The 26,054-nt window shown below is 38.0% G+C and overlaps 1 protein-coding gene across 4 annotated transcripts in view; it reads right to left on the bottom strand.

Annotated features, from left to right (window-relative positions):
* The window catches only part of LOC106081314 (annexin B11), a 48,600-nt gene that overhangs the window by 8,490 nt on the left and 14,056 nt on the right, over positions 1–26,054 (bottom strand). For 2 of the 4 annotated variants that reach the window (XM_059367469.1, XM_059367471.1), the window contains exons 2-5: positions 19,151–19,211; positions 6,926–7,543; positions 6,661–6,822; positions 37–177 (exon numbers count right to left, since the gene is read on the bottom strand). In XM_059367469.1, the coding sequence (XP_059223452.1) occupies positions 37–177; positions 6,661–6,822; positions 6,926–7,543; positions 19,151–19,162 (933 nt within the window). In that variant the 5' untranslated portion in view covers positions 19,163–19,211. The remainder of the gene's footprint in view (positions 1–36; positions 178–6,660; positions 6,823–6,925; positions 7,544–19,150; positions 19,212–26,054) is intronic. The other 2 variants (XM_059367470.1, XM_059367472.1) reach the window with 2 other exon arrangements.

Genomic DNA, 26,054 nt, shown 5'->3' with positions numbered 1-26,054 from the left:
TGCTGAATTTTATGGTTACTTTATTTTCGCATTTACTTGTCTTTGCTCATTGGTTCTACGGCAGATGATGTTGATGAGCGCATCCTCATCAGTGCCAAAACCTTTCATGGCCTTACGCAAATCATGGGCATCTTTAACGGGATCAAAATTTTGGGCTGGAAACACGGTAGGAGTACCCTGTAAATATTTAAAATCAAAAAATTAGTCCAATTTAGTTTTTTGGAAAATGTCTTATAATGGGAGTATACAACTAAGGAGGATTGATACCAGATATACGAAATTACCAAATTTTAAATACGTAGTAAAAGTGATAATTAGTAGATTAGCTTAGGCATAGTGTAAAAAAACCACTGGTTACGAATCTATTGGGGTTCCAAATGGTTTCTGTTCATATTTAGCATAAAAAGTTTAAAGGGTATACAAAAATTTAATATGGGGCAATGTTTAAGGTTCTAGCACAGTACTCATATGCATAATAACAGTAAAGATTCTTCCCTGAACATTTCAACTGATCCTTGAACTTCATTGTTTATGTAACAGAAATTTCAATGATGTATTTTTGGCTTTTAAAGGCTCGGACAACGAGAAATGTTTTTATGGAATTTATCAACTTTTCAAGTTTTTTTGCCTCTTAGGGCGAGATCATTAAATTTTACAATTTTTGTTTGTATATCTTTCGAGACGAGCTCAATGTGATGGCTTGAAGGGCCGTGCGTTGGTATGTTATATTTGATTCGTATTAATAGCGAAAAGGCATCTATGATACAATTACCACATTAACCACGCTCGACAACCCTGTCTATTAGCTGTACTTTTGCCCAATGCATGTATTTTTGTGTAATGACAGACATTCTTTCTGTGACAAATTACACTTCTTTCGTACTACACATGATTTTGTTCATCTGTTGGAAGTTGTATTGATGGCTTCGAACGCTAAGACAACGGCAATGGCTCTAGCTGTTGCTCCGTGTGCCCAGGTTCGAATGCTGGCCGGGGTCTGCCGAATTTTTAATGTTTCAAGTTTTTTGCCTCTTAGGGCGAAATCATTAAATTTTACAATTTTTGTTTGTTTCTCTTTCGAGACGAGCTCAATGTCGGAGATGCAAATGGAAAAGGAAAGCCAAAGATAACAACACACACCAACCACTATGGGACGCGTTTCGTCTTTGGTAAACGACTTTTTTTCAACCCATAGTGATTGGTGTGTGTTGCTATCTTTGGCTTTCCTTTTCCATTTGCATCTCCGATCATTGAGCTCGTCTCGAAAGAGGACCAAACAAAAATTGTAAAATTTAGTGATCTCGCCCTAAGAGGCAAAAAACTTGAAAAATTAAAAATTCGGCAGAGCCCGGCCAGGATTCGAACCTGGGAACAGGGAGCAACAGCGATAGCCATTGCCGTTGTCTTTGCGTTCGAAGCCATCAATACAACTTCCAACAGATGAACAACATCATGTGTAGTACGGAAGAAGTGTAATTTGTCACAGAAAGAATGTCTGTCATTACACAAAAATACATGCATTGGGAAAAGTACAGCTAATAGACATGGTTGTCGAGCTTGGTTAATGTGGTATTTGTATCATAGATGCGTTTTCGCTATTAATACGAATCAAATACAACATACCAACGCACGGCCCTTGAATCCATCACATTGAGCTCGTCTCGAAAGAGATACAAACAAAAAATTTATCAACCCTAGTATCAGTGTTTCTTATATAGGAAAAAAATTGTAAGGCAAGAGGTGGCTATGTTCCTGAAGAGCCTCTGCCCAAAAAGTAATTGCGGATTTTTCATATAGTCGGCGTTGACAAATTTTTTCACAGCTTGTGATTCTGTAATTGCATTCTTTCTTCTGTCAGTTATCAGCTGTTACTTTTAGCTTGCTTTAGAAAAAAAGTGTAAAAAATGTATATTTGATTAAAGTTCATTCTAAGTTTTATTAAAAATGCATTTACTATCTTTAAAAAAATCTGCAATTACTTTTTGGGCAACCCAATATTAACCAAAATATTGATCTAGGATCTCATAAAGTATATATAATCTTGATCCTCGCGACATTCTGAGTCGAACTAGCCATGTCCGTCCATCCGTGTGTCGAAATCACGATAGCGGTCGATCGCGTAAAGATGGCCACTTTAAATTTTGCACAGATACTTGATATTAATGTAAATCGTTGTGGATTGCAAATGGGCCACATTGGTTTATATTTGGATATAGCTCCCATACAAACCGATCTCCCGATTTGACTTCTTGGGGCCCTGAAAGACTCAATTTTCCGTCTTCCAGGAAATTTTGGTTGAAATTTTGCACATCGTGTTCAGTTATGACTCTCAATAACTGTGTCAAGCACAGTCCGATTCGGTCTATAACCTGATATAGCTCCCATATAAACTGATCTCCCGATTTGACTTCTTGGGACCCTGGAAGCAGCAATTTTCGTCCGATTTGGATAAAGGTCCGAATCGGTCCATTACCTGATATAGCTCCCCTATAAACCGATCTCGCGATTTGACTTCTTGAGCCCCTGGAAGCCGCAATTTTTGTTCGATATGAATGAAATTTTGCACAAGGTGTTCTGTTATGACTTCCAACAAATATGCCAAATAGGGTCCGAATCAATCAGAGCGTACCAAATGATGAAACCATCAACTTTGTCTAATAATCATTTATTGCCAGACTGACGTTCTTTTTACCTATTCAAAGTCTGCTATTCTCGATGACCAAGCCACTTATCAATAACGCCAGCATAGGCGAGTATCAATGTGTTCTTCTGCGTAATCTTTTCCAGGAGGTAAAATCGGCTAAAAAGATGTGTCGATATTTCTTTCTTGGGTCTTCCCAAGGATATGGCATAGTTTGAATGGTATATGGTGGATTTGCTAGGTCTTTAGCCTCATTGATAAGTTCCAATTATCTCTTTGGCTACAGATTTGAATGTGCCGTAGAGTGCGACCAAAAGCACTTTGTAAGCAAAAGGCAGGACACTCATTCTTCTGTATTTGGCACATAGTGTCTCATTTTTGTGTGCGAGCTACAGTATGTGGAAATTACAATCATCGGGTATGAATTTTTTTACCTAAATTCGTCGATGAGCTGATTCAAATGCGTCATAAGCATGTAACATCCGGTTTTAAGAGGTTAAGCTGGTAACTCATCAGCTTCTACAGCCTTGTTTTGTACCACTTTGTTATGTTCTGTTATTCGTCTGCTTGATTCTGTTGAGTGTCCAGATCCAGGAACTCTGCGATTAAGATGGGGTGCGTCCAGAGGGATCTGACTCGTGAGTAGAGTGGGTCTGGCTGGGCAGTTAAACAGGTGAAGTGTGTCGTGTGGTTCCTGGTCGCAATCGGGACATACATCTTGCATATCTGCATTAATCCTTGCTCTGTAGGAATTGAGCCAAAACTACTCTGATTTGTCGGAGGAGGTCAATTTCTTCAGGTACATTGGGAGGAGGTCGTTCTCCAAGGACCACATTTGCCTGATAGCTATTTACAGCATCTGCTACCGTGTCTGCATGAAAGTTGTCTAGACCCGCATGAGATGCCGCTTGACATAGAGGTTCTCTCTCTTAGCGCTGAACCTCACGCTCTAGACCATGTAGATCTACCTTAAGGCTTCTAGGAGGTGGATACCTATCCACAAGATGATGATTTGGATGGTCTCTGCGATGTAGTTATGTCTTCGCAATGATAAGTTCTTTTTCTCGGGATGGAGGTGGTCGCCATGAGAATTGAGGCAGATCTGAATATTAATCCACTGCGTGTCACAGAGCTGACGAGATCACACTGGTGCTGCATAAATTGCCACAGACCGGCTAATTGCTTTGTCAACAAGGTTTCTTTGTCAGCTCCCCAAGTGATGCCGGCAAGTGACTTGAGGACCTTGTTTCTACTTTTGACTTTATTGCAAATTGCTGTGGCATATGGGGAGAATGGGAAAGAGAGAAAGGGACACTTGGTGGTCGGAATCATTCATCGACCATCGCAGTCAAAGATTGCATAGAGGACGACCGAGCAACCTTGCATAAAACAAGTGACGATATGGCATCTGGGCCTGTCGAGATCTGCAAAAACCTCTTTATCTCCACTTGTTCGAAGATATATCTAAGGCATGGAATTAGCTACGTCGTCAATAACGGGAATTCATCTCACCTTGGTATTCACCTCACGCGTATTTGTAGTGAACAATGCGGCTGAAGATTTGGTACAATCGTCGGAATATTAAACGACCCCTATGCCGTCTGGAGGGGGTGCCATGGAGTATAGGTAGAGGTTAAACAGCGCCGGTGATTTCTGTGGACCCCATATTGTCGGTCGCTAAGAAGACCATTGGACTCTATTTATCTCACAAGATGGTAATTAACAATGCTCTCCATAACCTTGAAAAGCGCGGAGCGTAACGCTATTGGTCGGTAATTCGCAGGGTCGGTTGCCTTCCACTTTTTGAGGATAGGCTGCACGTTCGCAGCCGCACGATAAACAAAGATTGCAAAGATTGCGTAAAGGAGGAGCGAGCGTTGAAGAACATTTGCATAAAACAAATGACGATATGCCATCTGGGCCCGAGGATTTATTTACGTCGAATTCTGCAAGAACCCTTTTGACTCCATGTGTTGGAAAATATATCTGAAGCAGGGAACTAGGTACGTCTTCAATAACGGGGAGTGGTTGATCGCTTTCCAGCATGGAAGAATTGCCCCCAAACATATCAGCTAGAGATTGGCCTTATCAACCGCGTCAGTGAATATCTGGTTGTCTTTAATGAGAGTCGGGAAAGCTGATGATTTGCCCTTCACTCTTTTGCATAGATTTGGGTCAAAAACCATGTTGAGGCCAAAACTCCCGTTCCTTATTTCGGGCGGTTATTTTTCTCGAAGCCAACAGCCTGATATGGTTGGTCGAGTTGGTCAGTAAAAAACTCATTACCATGTTGGAGCCAAAATTCACGTCCTTTATTTCAGGAGTTTATTTTTCTCGAAGATAACACCTTGACATGGTACTCTGGGCATTCGAGTTGGTCAGTAAAAGACTCATTCGACTTTCGGGCAGGGAAAAACCAGCAGATTAACCTTATTAACCGGGTCTGTGAATATCTGGTCGTCTTTAATGAGAGTCGGGATAGCCGATGATTTACCCTGCACTATTTTGCATTGATTTGGGGAAAAAACCATATTGCGGTCAAAATTCACGTTCTTTATTTCGGGCGGTTATTTTTCTCGAAGCCAATACCCTGATATGGTACTCTAAGCATTCGAGTTGGTCAGTAAAAAACTCATTGCCATGTTTGGGCCATAATTCACGTCCTTTATTTCGGGAGGTTATTTTTCTCGAAGCTAACACTCTGATATAGTACTCTAGGCATTCGAGTTGGTCAGTAAAAGACTTGTCTTTAATGAGAGCCGGGATAGCCGATGATTTGACCTTCACTCTTTTGCATAGATTTGGGGCAAAACCCATGTTGGGACCAAAATTCACATCCTTTATTTCGGGAGGTTATTTTTCTCGAAGCTAACACCCTGATGTAGTACTCTAGGCATTCGAGTTGGTCAGTAAATGACCCATTCGGCTTTCGGGCAGGGAAAAACCAGCAGATTAACCTTATCAACCGAGTCAGTGAATGTCTGGTCGTCTTCAATGAGAGTCGGGATGGCCGATGATTTGCCCTTCACTCTTTTGAATAGATTTTGGGGAAAAACATGTTGGATCCAAAATTCACGTCCTTTATTTCGGGAGGTTATTTTTCTCGAAGCCAACACTCTAGACATTCGAGTTGGTCAGTAAAAGACTCATTGCCATGTTGGGTCCAAAATTCACGTCCTTTTTTTTCGAGAGGTTATTTTCTCGAAGCCAACAGTCTGATATGGTACTCTAGGCTTTCGAGTTGGTCAGTATGGTTTAAATCGGTTCAAAGCCTGATATATCTGCCATATAAACCGATCATTGGTCGTAACTTCTTCTTTAGCGTTTAGAGGGCGCAATTCTCATGCGATTTGGCTGAAATTTTGCATGAGGTGCTTTGTTATGTCTTCCTACAACTGTGCTAATTCAGCTGCCAAATAAACCGATCTGGGATCTAGACTTCTTGAGCCACTAGAAAGCGCAATTCTCATCAGATTTTGGTAGAAATTTTGTACAATGACTTCTCCCCCGCCCTTCAACATACGTGTGCAATATGTTCTGAATCGATCTATAGCTTTATACAGCTCCCATATAAACCGACCTCCTGATTTTACTTCGCAATTCTTATGCGAATGGACTGAAATATTACACAAAGACTTCTACAATATTCAGCATTCAATTCATTTATGATCTAAATCGGACTATAAATTGTTTTTTTTTTTAATTTTTCGGTGTTTTTTTATAATACAAGAAACGATAACAGTTGTTTGTTCTACGATTAAACATATCCGACTCATAAATAAAATTATAAAAAAATATGACTAATATCGTTTTAATTGCACGCAAGGGAAGAGGGAATTTACACTACATGCAATCATACAAACAAACACAATTAGAAATAAAACAACAACAAAACCAACAAAAAAATAATTTTTGCTAGCCATAAATACATTTAGAAGCTTACACTCATAATTCAAAAGTTCCAGTACTGAAGGGGGGAATTTTTTATATACACATAAAAAAAGACGCAAAGTACATACATGCTGCTGTTTTTGAACCGCATAAAAAGTTTCTAAAGAATTCACATCATCTAAAGTGTTTTCCGAATCAAATGTTTCATTAATTTCATCATAAATATCTTCCTTATCATCAACATCAACCTCCTCATTAACATCGTTAACAAATTCAGAAAATCCAATATTCTTTTTGGTGCCAAAGTGGAATAAAACGAAGAAAACACCAGATTGAAGAAAAAAAAAAATACCCAAAATACCCTTGAAATACTTAGCCAGGGAAGACACTAACCTCTCTGCGTACAACGCTATGATGTTGTATGGGATGACCCTGCCTTTGGGCCAATTCCTCAAAACAATGCTGTATATTGCCAGCCGGCGACTCTAGGCCTACCGAAGTTCTGACAGGTGTATAACCATGATTGGGATTATAGGCCGAGGGATGACTGACAGCCGGTTGACCATAGTGGGGATTGTGATAATGAGATGGTGAGCCCGTCGATGTTGGATAAGGTGCCTGATGGGGGTTATGGGGATATGAGGAGCCGGGATAGGGTGCTGATTGATTACCTTGCGGTGGATAGGGTGTGGCTTGGGCATATTGTCCTGCCGTGGGATAGGGAGCCGTATTATTAGTAGGATATGGTGTTGCATTATTAGTGGGATAGGGAGCAGAGTTAGTAGTTGGATAGGGCGCTTGCTGATGCACATGCTGATGTGATGGCAATGATTGGTAGTGTAAATTCGAATGTTGTGGTGAGTGGTGTTGTTGCTGTTGTTGTTGTTGCTGCTGATGGGGATGCTGTGTGGGTGCTACCCAACCAGCCCCAAATGGTACACCGACTGGCATGCCCGGCTGTTGGTAACCATGTTGCGATGGCGAGCCATGTGGCTGTGGCATACCGGAACCCTACAAAAACACAGAAGAGTTCATTGTAATCAGCCAATTGTGTGTTACATATGTGAGTTGAGAGTTGAGGTTGGGAATAATGGGAATTAGTGGAATTGAAATTTGAATTTTGTTTTGGCCAGAAAAAAAGAAGCTGTTATGAATGCTGAAAATATGAAAAGGCACATACAAAAACAAACAACATAGACAAACAACATGAAAAAATTCAACCAATGTTTTGGAAAGGGTTGAAAAAAAAACGGAAGAGAGAATAGGCATTGTGATATTATGGGCCAATAACCGTCGAAATATAGGAGAGACTTCAGATGTCCGCTGCAAAACATGTCAATCCGATTTATATTGGATCTGTAAATGGATTTTGAAACACATCGTCCTTTAAGCACATAGATCTGGAATCATTTTCTAATACTTGTACAACTATTTGAAGGTGTTATTGATGAATATTTCATTATTCGCAAACTGTTGTATTGTTATGCATGAAAATATGGTATGTTTTCTCTATTTAGTGTTGTTCAAACCAGGCTGCTCAGTCAAGTTATTTTCATATGCATTAAATAAGAACAATTAATTTCATATTTTTCGCCTTTTTACAACAAAAGCTTGTTTAGGAGCACAATCTTCCTTGGAAAAATTCGTTTGACCTATTATAATAAAAATCCAGCAGCCTTCCAAGGTCATACTGATGAGCCACAAGTTTGTTTTTTAAATGCATCCGAAAGAGAATCACATTAGACGTTAACATTTTATAGCAGTTAATATGTGGAAACTGTTATACAAAAAATTTTGCCCATGAACATTCTACTAAGGAACAGGGGCAAACTTCTCACATATCAATGAGTGCAGTCCGATCCAAGTTTTAAGCTCAATGATAAGGGGCCTCCTTTTTACAGTCGGGTCCGAACGTCGTGCCGCATTGCGACACCTCTTTGGGGAGAAGTTTTACGTGGCTTAGTACCTCAAAAATATTGCCAGCATTAGGAGGGATACCCCCGCTGAAAATTTTTTCTGATGATTTCGCTAGGATTCGAACCCAGGCGTTCAGCGTCATAGGCGGACATGCTAGCCTCTGCGCTACGGTGGTTTACTGTTTTATATTAACATGTAATTATCCCGAATATGTTGTATTTGTATATAAAAAAATACATGGTTTACAGTTGAACCTCGATTATCGGGTTCGCTCGGTAACGAGTTTAGCACGAAAGAATCGAAAGCACGTTTAATAGAGGTTTTTTCTTCATTTTCATTATTTATGTATTGTTATTGAGTCCTCTTAAATTGGTAATAGGTAATTTTTTAAAATACCTATTAATAAATAATAAATTTTTAAAATAAAATAAGTCTCTGAAATTTCAGGACTAATACACAGATAGAAAAAATATGTTCCAAAATCATGCGCCAACGTTGTCATTAGCATATGCGAGCGTTGTTGGAAATATTGTCAACAAGCGTGAATGCAATAACCGTTGTGCATATCATCCCGTCGAAATGTGTATGAATACCAAGCCTAAGTTTGAACAAGTAAGAGCGTGCTAAGTTCGGCCGAGCCGAATCTCATATACCCTCCACCATGGATCGCATTTGTCGAGTTCTATGCGCAGTATCTCTCCGTAGGCAAACAAAGAATATTGAATAAGAATTGTTGTGCTATTGGAACTATATCAGGTTATAGTCCGATTTGGACCATAAATGAATGCTGAACATTGTAGAAGTCATTGTGTAATATTTCAGTTCATTCGGATAAGAATTGCGCCTTGTAGGGGCTCAAGAAGCAAAATCGGGAAATAGGTTTATATGGGAGCTGTATCAAGCTATTGATCGATTCAGACCATATTAGACACGCATGTTGAAGGTCATGAGAAGAGGCTCAAGAAATCAAGATCCCAGATCGGTTTATATGGCAGCTATATCAAGTTATGTGCCCTCTAGAGGCTCAAGAAGTCTAAACCCAAGATCGGTTTATATGGCTGCTATAAAAAAACATGGACCGATTTGAACCATACTTAGCGCAGTTGTTTGAAGTGATACCAAAACACTACGTGCAACATTTTGGTCAAATCGGACATGAATTGCGCCCTCTAGAGGCTCAATAAGTCAAGACCCTATATCGGTTTATATGGCAGCTATATAAAAACATGGATCGATTTGGCCCATTTACAATGCCAACCGACCTACATTAATAAAAAGTATTTGTGCAAAATTTCAAGCGGCTAGCTTTACTCCTTCGAAAGTTAGCGAGCTTTCAACAGACAGACGGACGGACATGGCTAGATCGACTTAAAATGTCATGACGATCAAGAATATATATACTTTATGGGGTCTCGGACGTATATTTCAAGGTGTTACAAACAGAATGACGAAGTTAGTATACCCCCATCCTATGATGGAGGGTATAATGACTCTTAAAACCTTGTATGTGTATAGCCGACCGTGGTGCAATGTGGTAAGGCTTTTGTAAACACACAATGAGATTGGTAGAACACAGGTTCGATACTCAACGGCACATAAAATCAGTTTGTAATCTTTAAATAAACTGTGCACTAGAGGTTGTCAGAATGTGAACGTATGTGGACGTTTTGTTCAACATAACTGTTGTTAGTTTATAAATATTTGTTGTTGATCTAATAGCATCTGTGTGTTGATTCACTTTTATGAACGAATGTGGCCACTTTGTCAACGCCGTGCTTGATTTTTTCCATGGGTGTATTGTTTTCCAGAAATTCTAATAGAATACCGTATGCTTAAACTAATGGGGGATTGCTGGGTCTTTTGACTCCGACGCCGGAAAGATTTCTCGACTCAGCGCAAAAAAATTTTATACTCTTCACCATAGGATGGGGGTATATAAATTCATTCTGTTTGTAACTCCTCGAAATATTCTTCTAAGGCCCTAAAAAGTATTGGGTTGCCCAAAAAGTAATTGCGGATTTTTTAAAAGAAAGTAAGAAATATATAAATTCATTCTGTTTGTAACTCCTCGAAATATTCTTCTAAGGCCCTATAAAGTATTGGGTTGCCCAAAAAGTAATTGCGGATTTTTTAAAAGAAAGTAAATGCATTTTTAATAAAACTTAGAATGAACTTTAATCAAATATACTTTTTTTACACTTTTTTTCTAAAGCTAAGCTGATAATTGACAGAAGAAAGAATGCAATTATAGAGTCACAAGCTGTGAAAAAATTTTTCAACGCCGACTATATGAAAAATCCGCAATTACTTTTTGGGCAACCCAATATATACATTCTTGATCGTTACGACATTTTAAGTCGATCTAGCCATGTCCGTCCGTCTGTCTGTCGAAAGCACACTAATTTTCTAAGAAGTACAGCCAGCCGCTTGAAATTTTGCAAAAATACTTCTTATTAGTGTAGGTCGGTTGGGATTGTAAATGGGCCATATTATAGGTCCATGTTTTGATATAGCTGCCATTTAAAAAAAAGGCTCCTATCGATTAGCCAAAAGAAAGGCTCCAAAAATACGAAACAACTGCATTTTGGAGCACCCAAAACATCGATTTGATGAGTCATCCGCAGTATAGTCCTGAATTGGCACTGAATGACTTCTTTTTATTCCCGTACCTAAAAAATAAACTGAGAGGTCAACGTTTTACTACACCTGAAGAAACGGTTGATGCGTTCAGAATGTATGTTCTGGAGATAATTTAAACAGAGTGGCAAAAATGCTTCGATAATTAGTTCAAACGCATGCTAAATTGTATAGATCTTAATGGGGAATATTTTGAAAAACAATAAAACGATTTTCGATGATTAATGTTTGTTTTTGTTTTCTCGAATCCCGAAATATAAAAGGCAACCCTCGTATCATGATTTCCAACACATCAAAATCGATCCATAACCTGTCATATAACCCGATCTTGAATCTTGACTTCTTGAGCCAGTTGAGGGCACTATTCTTATCCGATTTAGCTGAAATTTAGAATGATGCGTTTTGTTATAGCTTCCAACAACTGTGCCAAATATGATTCAAATCGGTCCATAACCTGATATAGCTGCCATTAAAACCGTTTTGGGATCTTGACTTCTTAAGCCTCTAGTGGGGGCAATTATTATCTGATTTGGATGAAATTTTTTACAAGGGATTCTCCCATGACTTCCAACTTACTTGTCCTGATTTGGTCTGAATCGGTATATAGCCTAATACAGTATCCCATATAAACCGATCTCCCTATTTTAATTCTTGTGCCCCTACAGAGCGCAATTTTATGCGTTTTGGCTGAATTTTTTTACACAGAGACTTCTACTATGGTCTCCAAGTTTTATTCAATTATGGTAACTTGATATAGCTCCAATAGCATAGCAATTATTTTCTTTCATCCTTTGTCTGCTTAAAGCGAGGTAGCGGGACAAGAACTCGGCAAATGCGATCCATGGTGGAGGGTATATAAGATTCGGCCAGGCCGAACTTAGTACGCTTTTACTTGTTTAAATTTAAAATAAAAAGTTCGAAAATGGTATAGACTATTTTTTATATAAAAACCATTAAATGGAAGAAGACTCTAAAAAAGTTTCCAGAAATCTCACTCTTAAGATTTTTGAGAAAAAATTTTGTTTAATTTTTTTAGCTTTAAAAAATTGCCGACTCTTGACAAGCCAAATTTCCCCCCAAAATATGACCTTCTATAAGGGGACAATTTTTTTGACTAGTTCCATTTGTTTACTTTACTTCAAGTTAAATCTTATAAGGTAACCTCTTTCCTAGCTTGAGCTAGAATTTTTCTAAGACAGTTCTATTCTTAGGTATTTTTCTACCCATTCGCCGTTAATGGGTTAAGTCAGTACACCCATATTCATCCATCCGTTCAACTGATAGCCGAAATCACGATAGCGTTCGAACGAATGAGACTATCCGCGTGACATTTTTCATAAATACTTAAATAGACTTTAGTTTACAATACTAATAAATTTAACAGATATCTTTTTGGGCTCTTTTATTTTGATCTTTAAAACCTTTTCGTGATTTTTCGAACATCTTCTAGCACGAGCTCATATTCAATGCTTTCTATTCAAAGTATAGCATCGCAAAGAACTTATAAAAGTTGAGCAAGTGTGTGTTATTATTCAAAACACTTTGACTGGCTTGATGGATCATGATTTCTGATACCCCATGCAACTTCATCAGGAATATGATCCTGCACAAGATCATATTCAATGATTTCTATTCAAAGTATAGCATAGCAAAGAACTTATAAAAGTTGAGCAAGTGTGTGTTATTATTCAAAACACTTTGACTGGCTTGGTGGATCATGATTTCTATTACACCATGTAACTTCATCAGGACCTTTGTCAAATTGATTAAGATGCCCTACTACATACCCAAAGACTGTTGAGTATGGTATAACGCGCGCTTTTGTTTTGATCAATCAATTTGACATAGGTGCTAATCAAGTTACATGACGTAACAGAAATCATGATACACCAGCCAGTCAAAGTGTTTTGAATAACAAGACACACTTACACACAACTTTAATAATATCTTTGCTATCCTATTCTTTAAATAGAAGGCATGTGCTATGAATAGGATCTCGTGCTGGAAGATGTTCGAAAATTCACGCAATCCAAAAATACTTGAGAATTTTTTCGTACTGCACAGTTGTTTGAACTCATATCAAAACACAGCATACAAAATTTCTGACAAATTTCAGCCATTGAAGCCCCTGGAAGCCGCAATTTTTGTCCAATATGGCTAAAATTTTGCACATAGTGTTCTGTCATGACATCCAACAACTGTGCTAAGTAAGGTTTAAATCGGTCTATAACCTTATATAGCTAACATATAAACCGATTTCCCGACTTGACTTCTTGAGCCCTCACAAGTCGCATTTTTTGTCCGATATGGCTAAAATTTGTCACATGGTGTTCTGTTAGGACTTCCAACAACTATGATAAATACGGTCCAAATCGGTTTATAACCTGATATAGCTTCCATATAAATGGGTCTCTCGATTATCCCTTTTAGGTTCCTTTTTTACTTCTTATCCATTATCCTTTGTTTTCCTACAAAGAGATTAGACTAGGCAAAGAACTTGACAAATGCGATCCATGGTAGAGGGTATATAAGATTCGATCCGGCCGAATTTAGCACTCTTACATGTTAAAGTTTTTGTTTTATTTTCAAGCCAAAATCGTACTATTACAGCGTAGTATAACAGTGCTGAAGACTGTTCATATGATATGTGACTACCATAACTTGTTTATATCAACAATTCTTTTAGTTAAAACTATGAAATATTTACAACAGTTCTGTATTATCTGCCCTATTCTATTTTTATTGCTTTAATCATTTTTAAATTAATTTAATTAAAACCCAAGTCATTTCATTATGAAATTCCCATTAACTGATAACTGGAAACAGAACGCATGTACTGTTTGTGGATGCTCAATTTTTTTTTGTTTTAATGACTCACAACATCCACGAAACGCAGACCAACTGACGTCTTTAAGTTTCCTATTGGGCTGAGTATTGACGTAAAAGCCATAGTTATGAACAAATGATTCATCACATCAAATTAACTGAAGTCCATTAGCACACAGCTTTACGTCCGAATAGAATCAAAAATTATTTAAAAATTTGATTCCACAACCGCTCTACAAAAAATAATCGTGTTTTTGATGTTTTCTATCACAGTGAGCTGTTATAAATCATATTGTAAATATCTTGGATATGCTTAATGTCTTTGCTTAGGACTGAATTGTTCTATGTAGGTGATATAAAACTTACCGGAAAAAGTTTTTAAAATTGCATATATTTTAGGATGAAAACGCTATTTCTAGGAGATAAGATTGGATTTACGATTTGGATTCAAATAGGTTTGTCTGTACAAAAAATAAACGTTTTTTTTTTAGTTTAATTATGATTTTCATTTCAAGCGTTGCACAGTGGGATGGGAAAAATAAGTGGAAATAAGTCTACCATTTTTGAACAGATAAAAATATCATCTATAAATGATTATTGCTGGGGTGTTAACAAGTTGATGTGCAAAATTTCAGTGTCCCAAAAGGCTCGGGGGCCCGCCGGCCTTAAAAATGGGTTACTTGGCCCTACAAAATTTTGCTCGGGCTGCAGTGGCGCGTTTCAGGTCTGATTTTTAAAATTTTTTATTTACTGAAAATTGCTCGAAAAACCCTACATAAACATGCTTTGATTTTGATAGTGTTCATAAAATTCGACTTAAATTTTTTTCTTTTTGCAATTTTTGAAGAGGCTGATCCCTTATTTTGTTACTTTTGAGGGCATTTCTCAACTGATTGATTTAGAATTTATCGATTGATTTAGAAAGCTTCTAAAATAAAGTATATTTTTACTATGATCCGATCCTACAGTCAAAAATTATGCGACTTACAAATCAAATCAGGAAGCTCTACATGCAACAGCGAAGTGGGCTACCGAAAGTGGTTTAGGTATAAATCCGTGCAAGACGGAAGTTGTTCTTTTTAGCAGGAAATGCAAGTTGCTTACAGTGGTACCTGCCTCCTTGGGTGGAGTGAATGTTCCATTGAACTTCAAATCCAACATTTTGGAAAGGGCAAGAAAGGCAACTCTTTACCTATACACCTGCAAGTGAGCCAAAGGCAAAAGTTGGGGGTTTAGACCGTGTGTCATTTCATTGGGTATATGCTGCAGTTGTCAGACATATAATGCTGTATGGTGTTGTGGTCTGGTGGACGGTGCTTCAAAAATCCACCTACTGTTTAATACTTAACCGAATCCAAAGGATGGCTTGTTTGTGCATCACAGCCGCACTGAGGACGACACCAGCTGATGCACTGAATTTAATGCTACATGTAATGGCCAGACAAATTGCTGCGACCACTGCCGTAAGGTTAAGGGAGCTTTCTCAATGGGCATGTGGCGGCTACGGACACTGTATTATTTTTGATATAATGTCCGAAGTTCCTGACAGTGTGAATTACACCCTACCTAAGCCACTTTTTGATAAAAAGTACTGTACCACTATTCCTGATAGAACTGATTCGAACAACGATATCCCTAGCAATAGAAGTTACATAGACTTCTATACGAATGGTTTCAAACTAAACGACCCCGTAGGCTTTGGGGTGTACTCTAAAGATCTAGAACTGGTCATATCGAAAAGGTTAACCGGCCACTGCAATGTGTATCAAGCGGAGATCCTTGCAATTAAGGAAAATAAATATCTCCTCAGACAGCTAGACAGCCATTAAATCCCTGGAGAACGTATTTCTGAACACAAAAACCGCCCTCGACTGTCACAGATCTCTCAACGAGATGGCTGAACAGTATTTGAGGCGCTGTCACGCTCAACATTTGGTTGAAATAATCTTCAAACATTAAGTTATATGGACCGTACTATCGATTCATAGAGATGGGTTTCTAACGGGTAAACCGGGTAAATACCCAATAAATACCTGTTTTTGGTTTTTATAATTTTGCCGATATCTTGGACATGGAAATACTTTCCAAACAATATTTGGTGATGTCCTATACTTTGTATATAAACCCGATCTTCTGATCTCATAAAATAGGATTTTAGTTTTGTATAGCCGCTATATAGACCGATTGGTCATTTTTCATCCAGCACAGTGAGTTCTGGTAGACCCCCACCCATTTTTGTGAAGTGTGGTTTTGATCGGACTATATTTGGATAAAGTTTCCCTTAGATCGACCGCCCGATCTCCCGATATATGGTATTGAGGCCATAAAAGATCCATTCTTTACCCGAATTCGATAAAATTTGTCACAGTATGTTCTATATGAATATAGCTGCCATATAGACCTATCTCCCGATATAGTGTAATGAGTCTATAAAAGGAGAATTTTTCATCCGATTTCAATGAAATTTGGCACAGCGAGTTCTGGTATGCCTCGTTCAAATCGGATCATATTTGGATAAAGCTGCCATATAGACCGATCTACCGATATGGAGGTCGGGCCCATTAGGTCCAAGTAATGGGCCCATCCCCAAATGGCCATATTGGCCAACCATGGCTATTTGGGACTCAAATGAAAGTTAATAGGGAGTAGATTACATATTTTACATTAAAATTTGCATTCAAGTCTATTTAAAGGGATTTGGAAGTGCAGCACTAATTTGATATCCATATTTGAGTCGAAATGTCTGAGGTGCCATCCCTCCCCTAATGAGAACATTACCCTATGAAAGAAGATTACCACCGGGAACCGAGAGGGAGCAAATTCTCACACATTAATGAGTGCTTTCCGATAAAAGCTTGCAATGATAAGGGACCTTTTTTATAGCCGAGTCCGAACGGCGTACCGAGGTGCGACACCTGTTTGGGGAAAAATTTCTTAAATGACCATGCATAACATTGTGTCTCGCAAATGTCGCCAACATAAAGAGGGGATAAACACCGCTTTGTCCGTTGTTCTCGCCAGGATTCGAACGCCTTTAGCGTCATAGGCTACAATGGCACGAATTCGATATCAGCATTCAGTGCGAAGTGTCCCCACCCTAAAAAATTATTAGAGAGTTAAAGAAGGCGCAGCGGAGCTGGCCCGGTTTGGCTAGTATAAAATAAAGCTCACAATGTCGTTGAAAGTTAGGAAATTGACTTTGGGAGAAAACAACAGTGTACCATAGCAAAGACGCAAAATTGCTATACAAATAGGAGCATATTTAAATCTTTAGTTTCTTTAGGTTAAGATGTTAAGTTTAAAAAAAAGAAATTTTCAAAAAAATTGTAATTGGATAATCATCTATGAAGTAAAATAAAAATCGATCAGTGATTACAATTTGAAACGCATGATCATGTCCGTTGGTAACTTGAAAATTTAATTTAAAGATAAAATATTTACGTGCTTTTTCGGTCATCTTTTAGCTTGAGATCGTATTCAAAGCTTTCTATTCAAAGAATAGCATAACAAAGAACTTATTAAAGTTGAGCAAGTGCGTTGTATTATTCAAAACATTTTGACTGGCTTGGTGGATCATGATTTCTGATACGTCATGTATCTTCATCAACACCTTTGTCAAATTGATTAAGGAGCCGTATATATCCAAAGACTATTGAGTACGATGTAGATCACGCTTTTGCTTTGAAACAGGGCTCTTACTCTGCTTAGCGCAGTAAGAGAGAAGAAAGCCTTACTTTCCACTATTCCGATACAAACTAATCGTTGATGATTAGTCATAACATCAACATTGCCAAACTCTTTTTGTTGAACATTCTTTGAACATCCTTTGAATGTCAACGAAAGTGCTTTTTATACCCTCCACCATAGGATGGGGGTATACTAATTTCGTCATTCTGTTTGTAACACCTTGAAATATGCGTCCGAGACCCCATAAAGTACATATATTCTTGGTCGTCATGTCATTTTAAGTCGATCTAGCCATGTCCGTCCGTCTGTCTGTCGAAAGCACGCTAACTTTCAAAGGAGTAAAACTAGCCGCTTGAAAATTTGCACAAATACTTTTTATTAGTGTAGGTCGGTTGGCATTGTAAATGAGCAAAATCGGTCCATGTTTTGATATAGCTGCCATATTAACCGATCTTGGGTCTTGACTTCTTGAGCCTCTAGAGTGCGCAATTCTTATCCGATTTTCCTGAAATTTGGTACGACGGATTCTCTCATGACCATCAACATATGTGTTTATTATGGTCTAAATCGGTCTATAGCCCGATACAGCTCCCATATAAATCGATCTCTCTATTTAACTTCTTGAGCCCCCAAAGGGCGCAATTCTTATTCGAATTGGCTGACATTTTACACAGGTCTCCAACATATAATTTAATTGTGGTCCAAACCGGACCATATCTTGATATCGCTCTAATAGCAGAGCAAATCTTTTCTTATATCCTGTTTTGCCTAATAAGAGAGGTGCCGGGAAACGAACTCGACAAATGCGATCCATGGTGGAGGGTATATAAGATTTGGCCCGGCCAAATGCGATTCATGGTGGAGGGTATATAAGATTCGGCCCGGCCAAACTTAGCACTCTTTTACTTGTTTGACCTACAGTACTGCGACCGGGCGGTTTGTTTTGGTTTTTCAGTTTGCACTCTTTTATTTTGATCTGTTTCAAACAAAAGCATGCTCTTCACCGTACTTTGGCTATGCAGGGCAGCTTAATCAATTTGGCAGAAGTGCTGATGAAGATACATGAGGTATCAGAAATCATGATCCACCAAGCCAGTCAAAGTGTTTTGAATAATAGCACACACTTGCTCAACTTTAATAAGTTTTTTGATATGCTTTCTGTGAAAAGAAAGCATCGAATATAATCTCGAGCTAAAAGATGTTCGAAAAATCACGAAAAGATTTTGAGGATCACAATAATAAACGGAAACAGATAGCATCTTTATTTTAAAGTTTTGGTTCTTTTATTAATTTTTATTGCTAAAATCCTACGAATATAAACGAATCTTAAATCTTCGACCAACTTTTTTTTAGTGCTAGTTGTGGAATTTTTCAGAAAAAAACCATATATTTGTAATAATTTACCAATTTTTTTTGCAATATTTTAAATTTACCCCTCAATTATTGGTGTTCAATACCTTACTCAATAGTTTCCATGCATAATTTAAAATCACAAAATATTATTAGTCAACTATTTAAATAAATAAAAAAAATGCAATTTGGCATACTTACAAATGGATACATTTTGTTGTTGTTACTTAATGACCAAGTAAGGGGAGATTCCAAAATATATCTGCAACAAGTAAAAGAAATACAAAAACAAAAAATAAATAAACATTTGGTTCTCACGTTTATCTCGTTTCAATTGATTGTCTAATGAATGTCAATAGCTTGTTAAAAAATAATTAATCGATAAGCATTTATTTGAACAAGTGTTCCTAAGTCTGCCGACAAATAATTCCCTGTAGCTGATATCACGTTTTTTGAACATTTATTTTAATACCCAAAACCAAAGAAACGTTCGCCGGCTAATAGTTTAGTAATGTTGAATGGGGGCGGGGTGTCATGCTATACAAATTCCCCACACTCTGTGCTTAAAGTGTTTGCCCACTGTGGGGAATTTTACTCAATTACAGTGGTAGTGATTTTCAAACCGGTTGTAATGAACAATGTTCGCTATGCAGGCTTTAATGTTGTTGCTGTATTGGCACATAATGTTATGACGTCACGTTATTACGTTTCGCAATGAGATGACCCCCCCCCTGTGTGCTTAATGCAAAAGCAAACACATGTTAGTGCTTTGAACCTCTATTTACATGCGTATGACGTGGCGTGAACAGCAAACGAAAAAGAAACATTTGTTTCATGGAGGCGACTTGATACAGAGTTGCCAACAAAACATTTTTCATTAACTTGCCGACTTTTTAGGTAAACTATTCCGTCATCTTTTAGACAATAGACAAGCATTGAAGGACAAAAATAAAAGGCAGAAAAGGTTTCAAGTGCAATTCTGTTTGTTTGCCATGAGTTTGTAACGCCGCACAGTGGGCCAAACGGGGAAAGAATCGGAATAATATAACTTTTTACCTGTTGATCTGAGCGATGAAAAATATTCTAGACATTTGTAGAGGAGGTCATAGGCTTACGGGAAAATGACATTATTGATCTATATCTTTAATACAGGGTGAGATAAAGGGTTCCAAAATGTACCACTTTTCCCTTCTCCAACCTTCAAGGGGCTATAACTTTTGATCTACTGATGCAATTAACATGTTTTATAACTCAAGACCTTAAATCGAGAGACCGGTCTATATGCCACCTATATTCAAATCTGGACCGATGTGGGCCGAATTGAAGAAGAATTTCGAAGGGCCTAACACAATTCACTGTCCCCAATTTCGGCGACATCGGACAATAAATGCGCCTTTTGTGGGCCCAAAACCTCAAATCGAGAGATCGGTCTCTTTGGAAGCTATTTACAAATTTGGACCGATATGATTCAAATTGAAGAAGGATGTCAAAGGGCCTAACTCAGTTCATTGTCCCAAATTTTGGCGAAATCGGACAATAAATACGCCTTCTATGAACCCAATGCCTTAAATCGAAAGATCGGTCTATATGAAGGAAGCTCTCAATGCCCACAATTCAAATCAAAAAGTAGAATATCCAAAAAGACCAAAGTATTTGAGATATTTGGCATTTAAAGTTAAATTTAAAATAAACAAAATGACCTACTGTGCAAAAACTAAGAGTGATGCGGGGTACCCACATTTAGTTAAGGAAGCTCCCTATGTCTGTAATCTAAAACATAACGCAAAATATTCACAAAGACCACAGTATTTGAGGTATTTGGCATCAAAGTTAAAGTTCGAATTAAAAGAATAGCCCACGGTGCAATCTCAGAGGGATGCGGGGCTCACTTATAGTAAAGGAAACTCTCAATGGCCACTATCCAAATCAGAAAGCAGAATATCCAAAAAGACCAAAGTATTTGAGATACACTGATAGAAAAATGACGGTACATTGCCAATACCGCCTGGTATTATATAGTTCGCGTCATGGTAAAGATTTTTTAATGCCATTTGGTGTCAATTCAATACCAAACAAAGTGTTGTGGAGCTTTGTACTTAAAATATTGAGGCCATTATAAAATATTTGTTAAATAAAATCTTTTTAAGATAAAAATCAATTTGCGTTATTTGTAGGATTGTTTGTGTGTTCCTTATAGACTGATATAGGCTGAACCGATCAGCCGTTTCTGAGATTTTGAAATTTACACTGATGGTGCACAATGATCCCATGGTGAAAATAGGGTACTACATTTTTTGATATCTGAAGGTGGAGGGGACCGATTTCGATGTTAGCGAAATTTGGAAACCAAACAAATATTTGGTATCCAAATTTTTGAGGGCGTACCTAGGGAGGGTGGGGGAGGCGTCCCACCCCAAAACCTACCAAATATATATATACAGCAATCACCACAATATGGGACTCAAATGAAAGGTATTTAAGATTAGAAAACTTAACTGATATCCAATTGTCGGACCAAGTGTTTGGGTCCGACCCCCACCCCAACCCCAAAAACCCTTCTAAATCGGACATACCATGGCAATGTGGGACTCAAATAAAAGGTTTGTGCGAGTGAAATACGAATCCGATATCCAAATTTGGGAAAAAGTTTCTGGGGGTCCACCCCTTCCCCAAAACACCCCCCCCCCCAAACAGAACTTATTTACTGACCATGGCAATATGGGGCTTAAATAAAAGGTAGTTGAGTGTAGAATTCGAACCTGATACACAGATGTGGGACCACGTGTTTGACCATCCCCGAGAACGTCCCCCAAAGGCAACAAATTAACGACCATAGCAATATGGGGCTCAAATGAAAGGTCTTTGGAAGTAAAGCATAAATCTGATATCAATGTTCGAGAAAAGTGTTTATGGGGCCACCCCATAACACCACCCAAATAGGAAGTATTTGCTCACCATTGCAATATGAGACTCAAATGAGAGGTATTTTAAAGTAGAACACGAATCTGACATATATTTTCAAAGCCAAGTCACTGAACGGCCGCATGCCCCAAAACACCTCCCAATTTTTGCCTACTGTGGAAAAATGTGTCTCAAATGAAGGATATTTGGGAGTAGACCATGAATCTGACATCAACATTCGGGACCAACTGTCTAGGGGACGTCTCACCACCATAACAACCCCCAAGTAGGACTTATTTGCTCACAAAGGCAATTTGGGTCTTCAAAACAGTGGAGCTCGATATTCATAGTTTTTAGGGCCCGTACCCCAAACCGGACATATTTGCTGGCTTTTTCAATAAGGGGTTTAAGTGAATGGCAAAATGGGGTTCAAATATATGAGAATACAGATGCTGATATAAAGGGTGATTTTTTTGAGGTTAGGATTTTCATGCATTAGTATTTGACAGATCACGTGGGATTTCAGACATGGTGTCAAAGAGAAAGATGCTCAGTATGCTTTGACATTTCATCATGAATAGACTTACTAACGAGCAACGCTTGCAAATCATTGAATTTTATTACCAAAATCAGTGTTCGGTTCGAAATGTGTTCATTCACCGTAACGTTGCGTCCAACAGCATCTTTGAAAAAATACGGTCCAATGATTCCACCAGCGTACAAACCACACCAAACAGTGCATTTTTCGGGATGCATGGGCAGTTCTTGAACGGCTTCTGGTTGCTCTTCACTCCAAATGCGGCAATTTTGCTTATTTACGTAGCCATTCAACCAGAAATGAGGCTCATCGCTGAACAAAATTTGTCAAAATTTGAACACATTTCGAACCGAACACTGATTTTGGTAATAAAATTCAATGATTTGCAAGCGTTGCTCGTTAGTAAGTCTATTCATGATGAAATGTCAAAGCATACTGAGCATCTTTCTCTTTGACACCATGTCTGAAATCCCACGTGATCTGTCAAATACTAATGCATGAAAATCCTAACCTCAAAAAAATCACCCTTTATTTTCAGGGCTTAGTGATTGGGGGATCACCCCACTCCCCAAAACACCCCTAAATCGGGCATATTTACCGAACAAGTCAATGTGGGGCTTAAATAGGATAGGAATTGGGGTAGAGCAAGAATTGATACCCACTTTCGGGACCAATTTTCTGGGGGTACCCTTTCCCAAAATACCCCACAAACAGCTATTTTTTTTACAGCAATAGGGGGCTTAAATAAAGGTATTTGGGAGTAGAATACAAATTTGATATCTAAATGTAGGACCATGGATTTACGACATCACCCCTTCTCCAAAACACCCCCCAAGGGTAAAAATTTTTCGACCATGCCAGTATGAGGCTCAAATAAGATTAGAAAACGAAGTTGATAACCAATTTTGGGACCATGTGTTTGGGGGACGTCTCATCCTGTAAACTCCAAATGGCAATATGGGGTTTAAATAAATGGTATTTGAGAGAAGAGCACGATGTAGATATTTTTCAAGGCCAAGTGTCTGGGGTACCACCTCACCCCCGAAAACACCCCTAAATCAGACATCATGAGAATATAGAACTCAAATAAAGTATTTTAAGAACGAAGTACACCTAAAATTCGTAGACCAACTAAGATCATATGGTATTCAGATAATTATATTGTTAAACTGTTTGTCAAGCGATATACTTTTTTCGTAGCATGGTATTTCACTAAAAGCTCTTTAATTGTCGAAAATAAATATTCCAAGGAAAATTTTGCTCCATATAAAGGCGTAGCGGAGCGGGCCCGGTCCAGCTAGTATTTTAGTACAAATTGAATACATAAAGACCTTCTCAAATACTCGAAAGCTGTGCAAATGGAAATAGGACAAATTCTAAGGACATTCTACATCAAAAATGTGATAGTCTCTTGTGTGGAACTTCCGGGAATCAATTTATTGAAATCAATTGCAGGAATACAAAGAATTGAAGTTGGTCATGGTGTAACATTACCTTTTGTAATTATTAACATAAATGATCGAAATAAAATTACATAAAAATTATTTTCAATGGAATAATTTTTTTGGTTCATTAGGGGGTGGAATAATCAATAACGTTTTGGTACTAGAACCAACAACGGTCTGGTATTAAAACTAACAGCAGATTGATATTAAAATCAATACCAGTTCGGTAATAAAACTCGTACCAAACGGTACTAATCATTTTATGTTTCATCCATAACATCCGGTATTGTTTTTGTACCATACGGTGTTGCTTTTGTATCAATACCGTTTGGTATTGAAATGAGCACGTATGGTATCACTTTTTGTGTTGTTCACTTTTATCGTACAAACATATGGGTACAATGCCATGTAATGGTGGCCATTCATGTTTAAAGAGTTCAATTTATTAATGGGGAAAAAAAAGAAAATTTTCAAATTTAAACATTCTTGCCAAAGTAAAAAGAAATATGTATTTCGAAAACGGAAGATTATTGTTTTTACAATCTTGTGAAATTTAATGGGGCATTTCTCTTTTGTTGTTCAAGCTGCAATGCAGCTTAGTCATAAATTCAATTTAAACAACATTCTGCACATTTCATATTCCTGCAAACAAACAAACTTTTTGGCAAATATTCAATCAACCTTTGTAGGAATTCTTCTATTCTATTCTTTCTCTTCATTTGTTTGTAGATAGGCCTCTTGGTTTTATTTTTGTTGAGTTTGTTTGTTCACATGCGACAGCTAAGAAATGTTCATTGCAATTACGCTGTCTTTCAAAGTCCGTACACAGAGAGACATTTTTTGGGCGGAATCGTGACAGCGAGCAATAAAAATGCGATGTGATGTGAATTGGCGCGGTGACATCAAGCTGACACACAGAGCAGAAGTCAACATTTTAGGCAATCATAGAACAAAGACAGTTTAGTAAAGGAATTGTGTGGAGGAAAATGGTTTGTTTCATTCCTATACCAATGTACCAAATGTTTAACTATACACACATTTCCCAAGAAAACTAAGCATTTAGATGACAAAAATTCACTTTTGCTCAACATGACCACCTTTGCCTTGACCTACAGTCTGAGTCGATCAAAAAACAAGTTGCAAGTGACAAAAATGTGTAATCAGCCGGTATTTTGGCCTATTCCCGTATAACGGCTTTCTTTTACGTATCCATACTGGCATATTTTTAAGTTCTTATCTTGCTCTCTAAAAGTGCTCAAATAGAAAATTCCATCAGATTGGCATTTGGCGATTGTACACCCTCTGTCTGGTTGAAATGAAGTACGGAACATGATTTTAAGCCATACATGGGAGCGGACCCTCCCCCTTACCCCAAAAGTAGGACCAAAAAATAAAAGAATACCGATCAGGACAATATGGGACTCAAATGAAAGGTATTCAAGAGTAGAATAAGAATTTAATATTAAAAATTGGGTCCATATAAGTGGGGGGCCGTCCCAACCCCAAAACACCATAAAATATGTTTATTGGACGAGCATGATAATGCGGGACTCAAATGAAACGTATTCGGGACAAGTTTACGAATATAGTCAGAAAGAAGAAAATCAAAAGTGGACCGATAAGGTCAATATGGATATCAAGTGAAAGGTATTGAAGAGTATAATATGAATATGTTATTAAAATTGGGTCCAAGTAGTACCTAGGAAATCGCCGTAACCCCAAAACTTCTAAAAGCAGACAAATTTAACGTCCGTATCAATATGAGGCTCAAGTTAATGGAATTCGGGAGTAAATTACGAATCTGGCATACAAAATCTAATCGAAGTGTAGCGATGTAACCCCACTCCCCAAAAACGCCCCAAATCGGCATATGACCCATAACTGTATGAGCCTCGGATCCATTTTCCTAAAATTTTCACAGATTGTGTAAGTTTTTGTGAATGGAAACATAGATTATATATCATTTAGAAATCGGATAAAAGCGGGCCCTCCCCCTTACCACAAAAATGCCAACCAAAACCAAAATTGGGCTGATAGGGACAATATTGGTATCAAATGAAAGGTATTGGAGACCCAAACCCCAAAACTCCTCTAAACAGATTTATTCGACATTCCTATTAATATGGGATTCAAATGAAAAGTATCAAGCAGTAGATTACAAATATGTCATAACAATCAAGTCCAAGAGGAGGTCGCCTCACTGCCAAATACCCCCCAATTG

Source organism: Stomoxys calcitrans, chromosome 4, assembly GCF_963082655.1.
Source record: "Stomoxys calcitrans chromosome 4, idStoCalc2.1, whole genome shotgun sequence".
Classification (NCBI taxonomy): domain Eukaryota; kingdom Metazoa; phylum Arthropoda; class Insecta; order Diptera; family Muscidae; genus Stomoxys; species Stomoxys calcitrans.
Note: the sequence above shows the minus strand (reverse complement) of the source record. Positions and strands in the feature narration are given on the sequence as shown.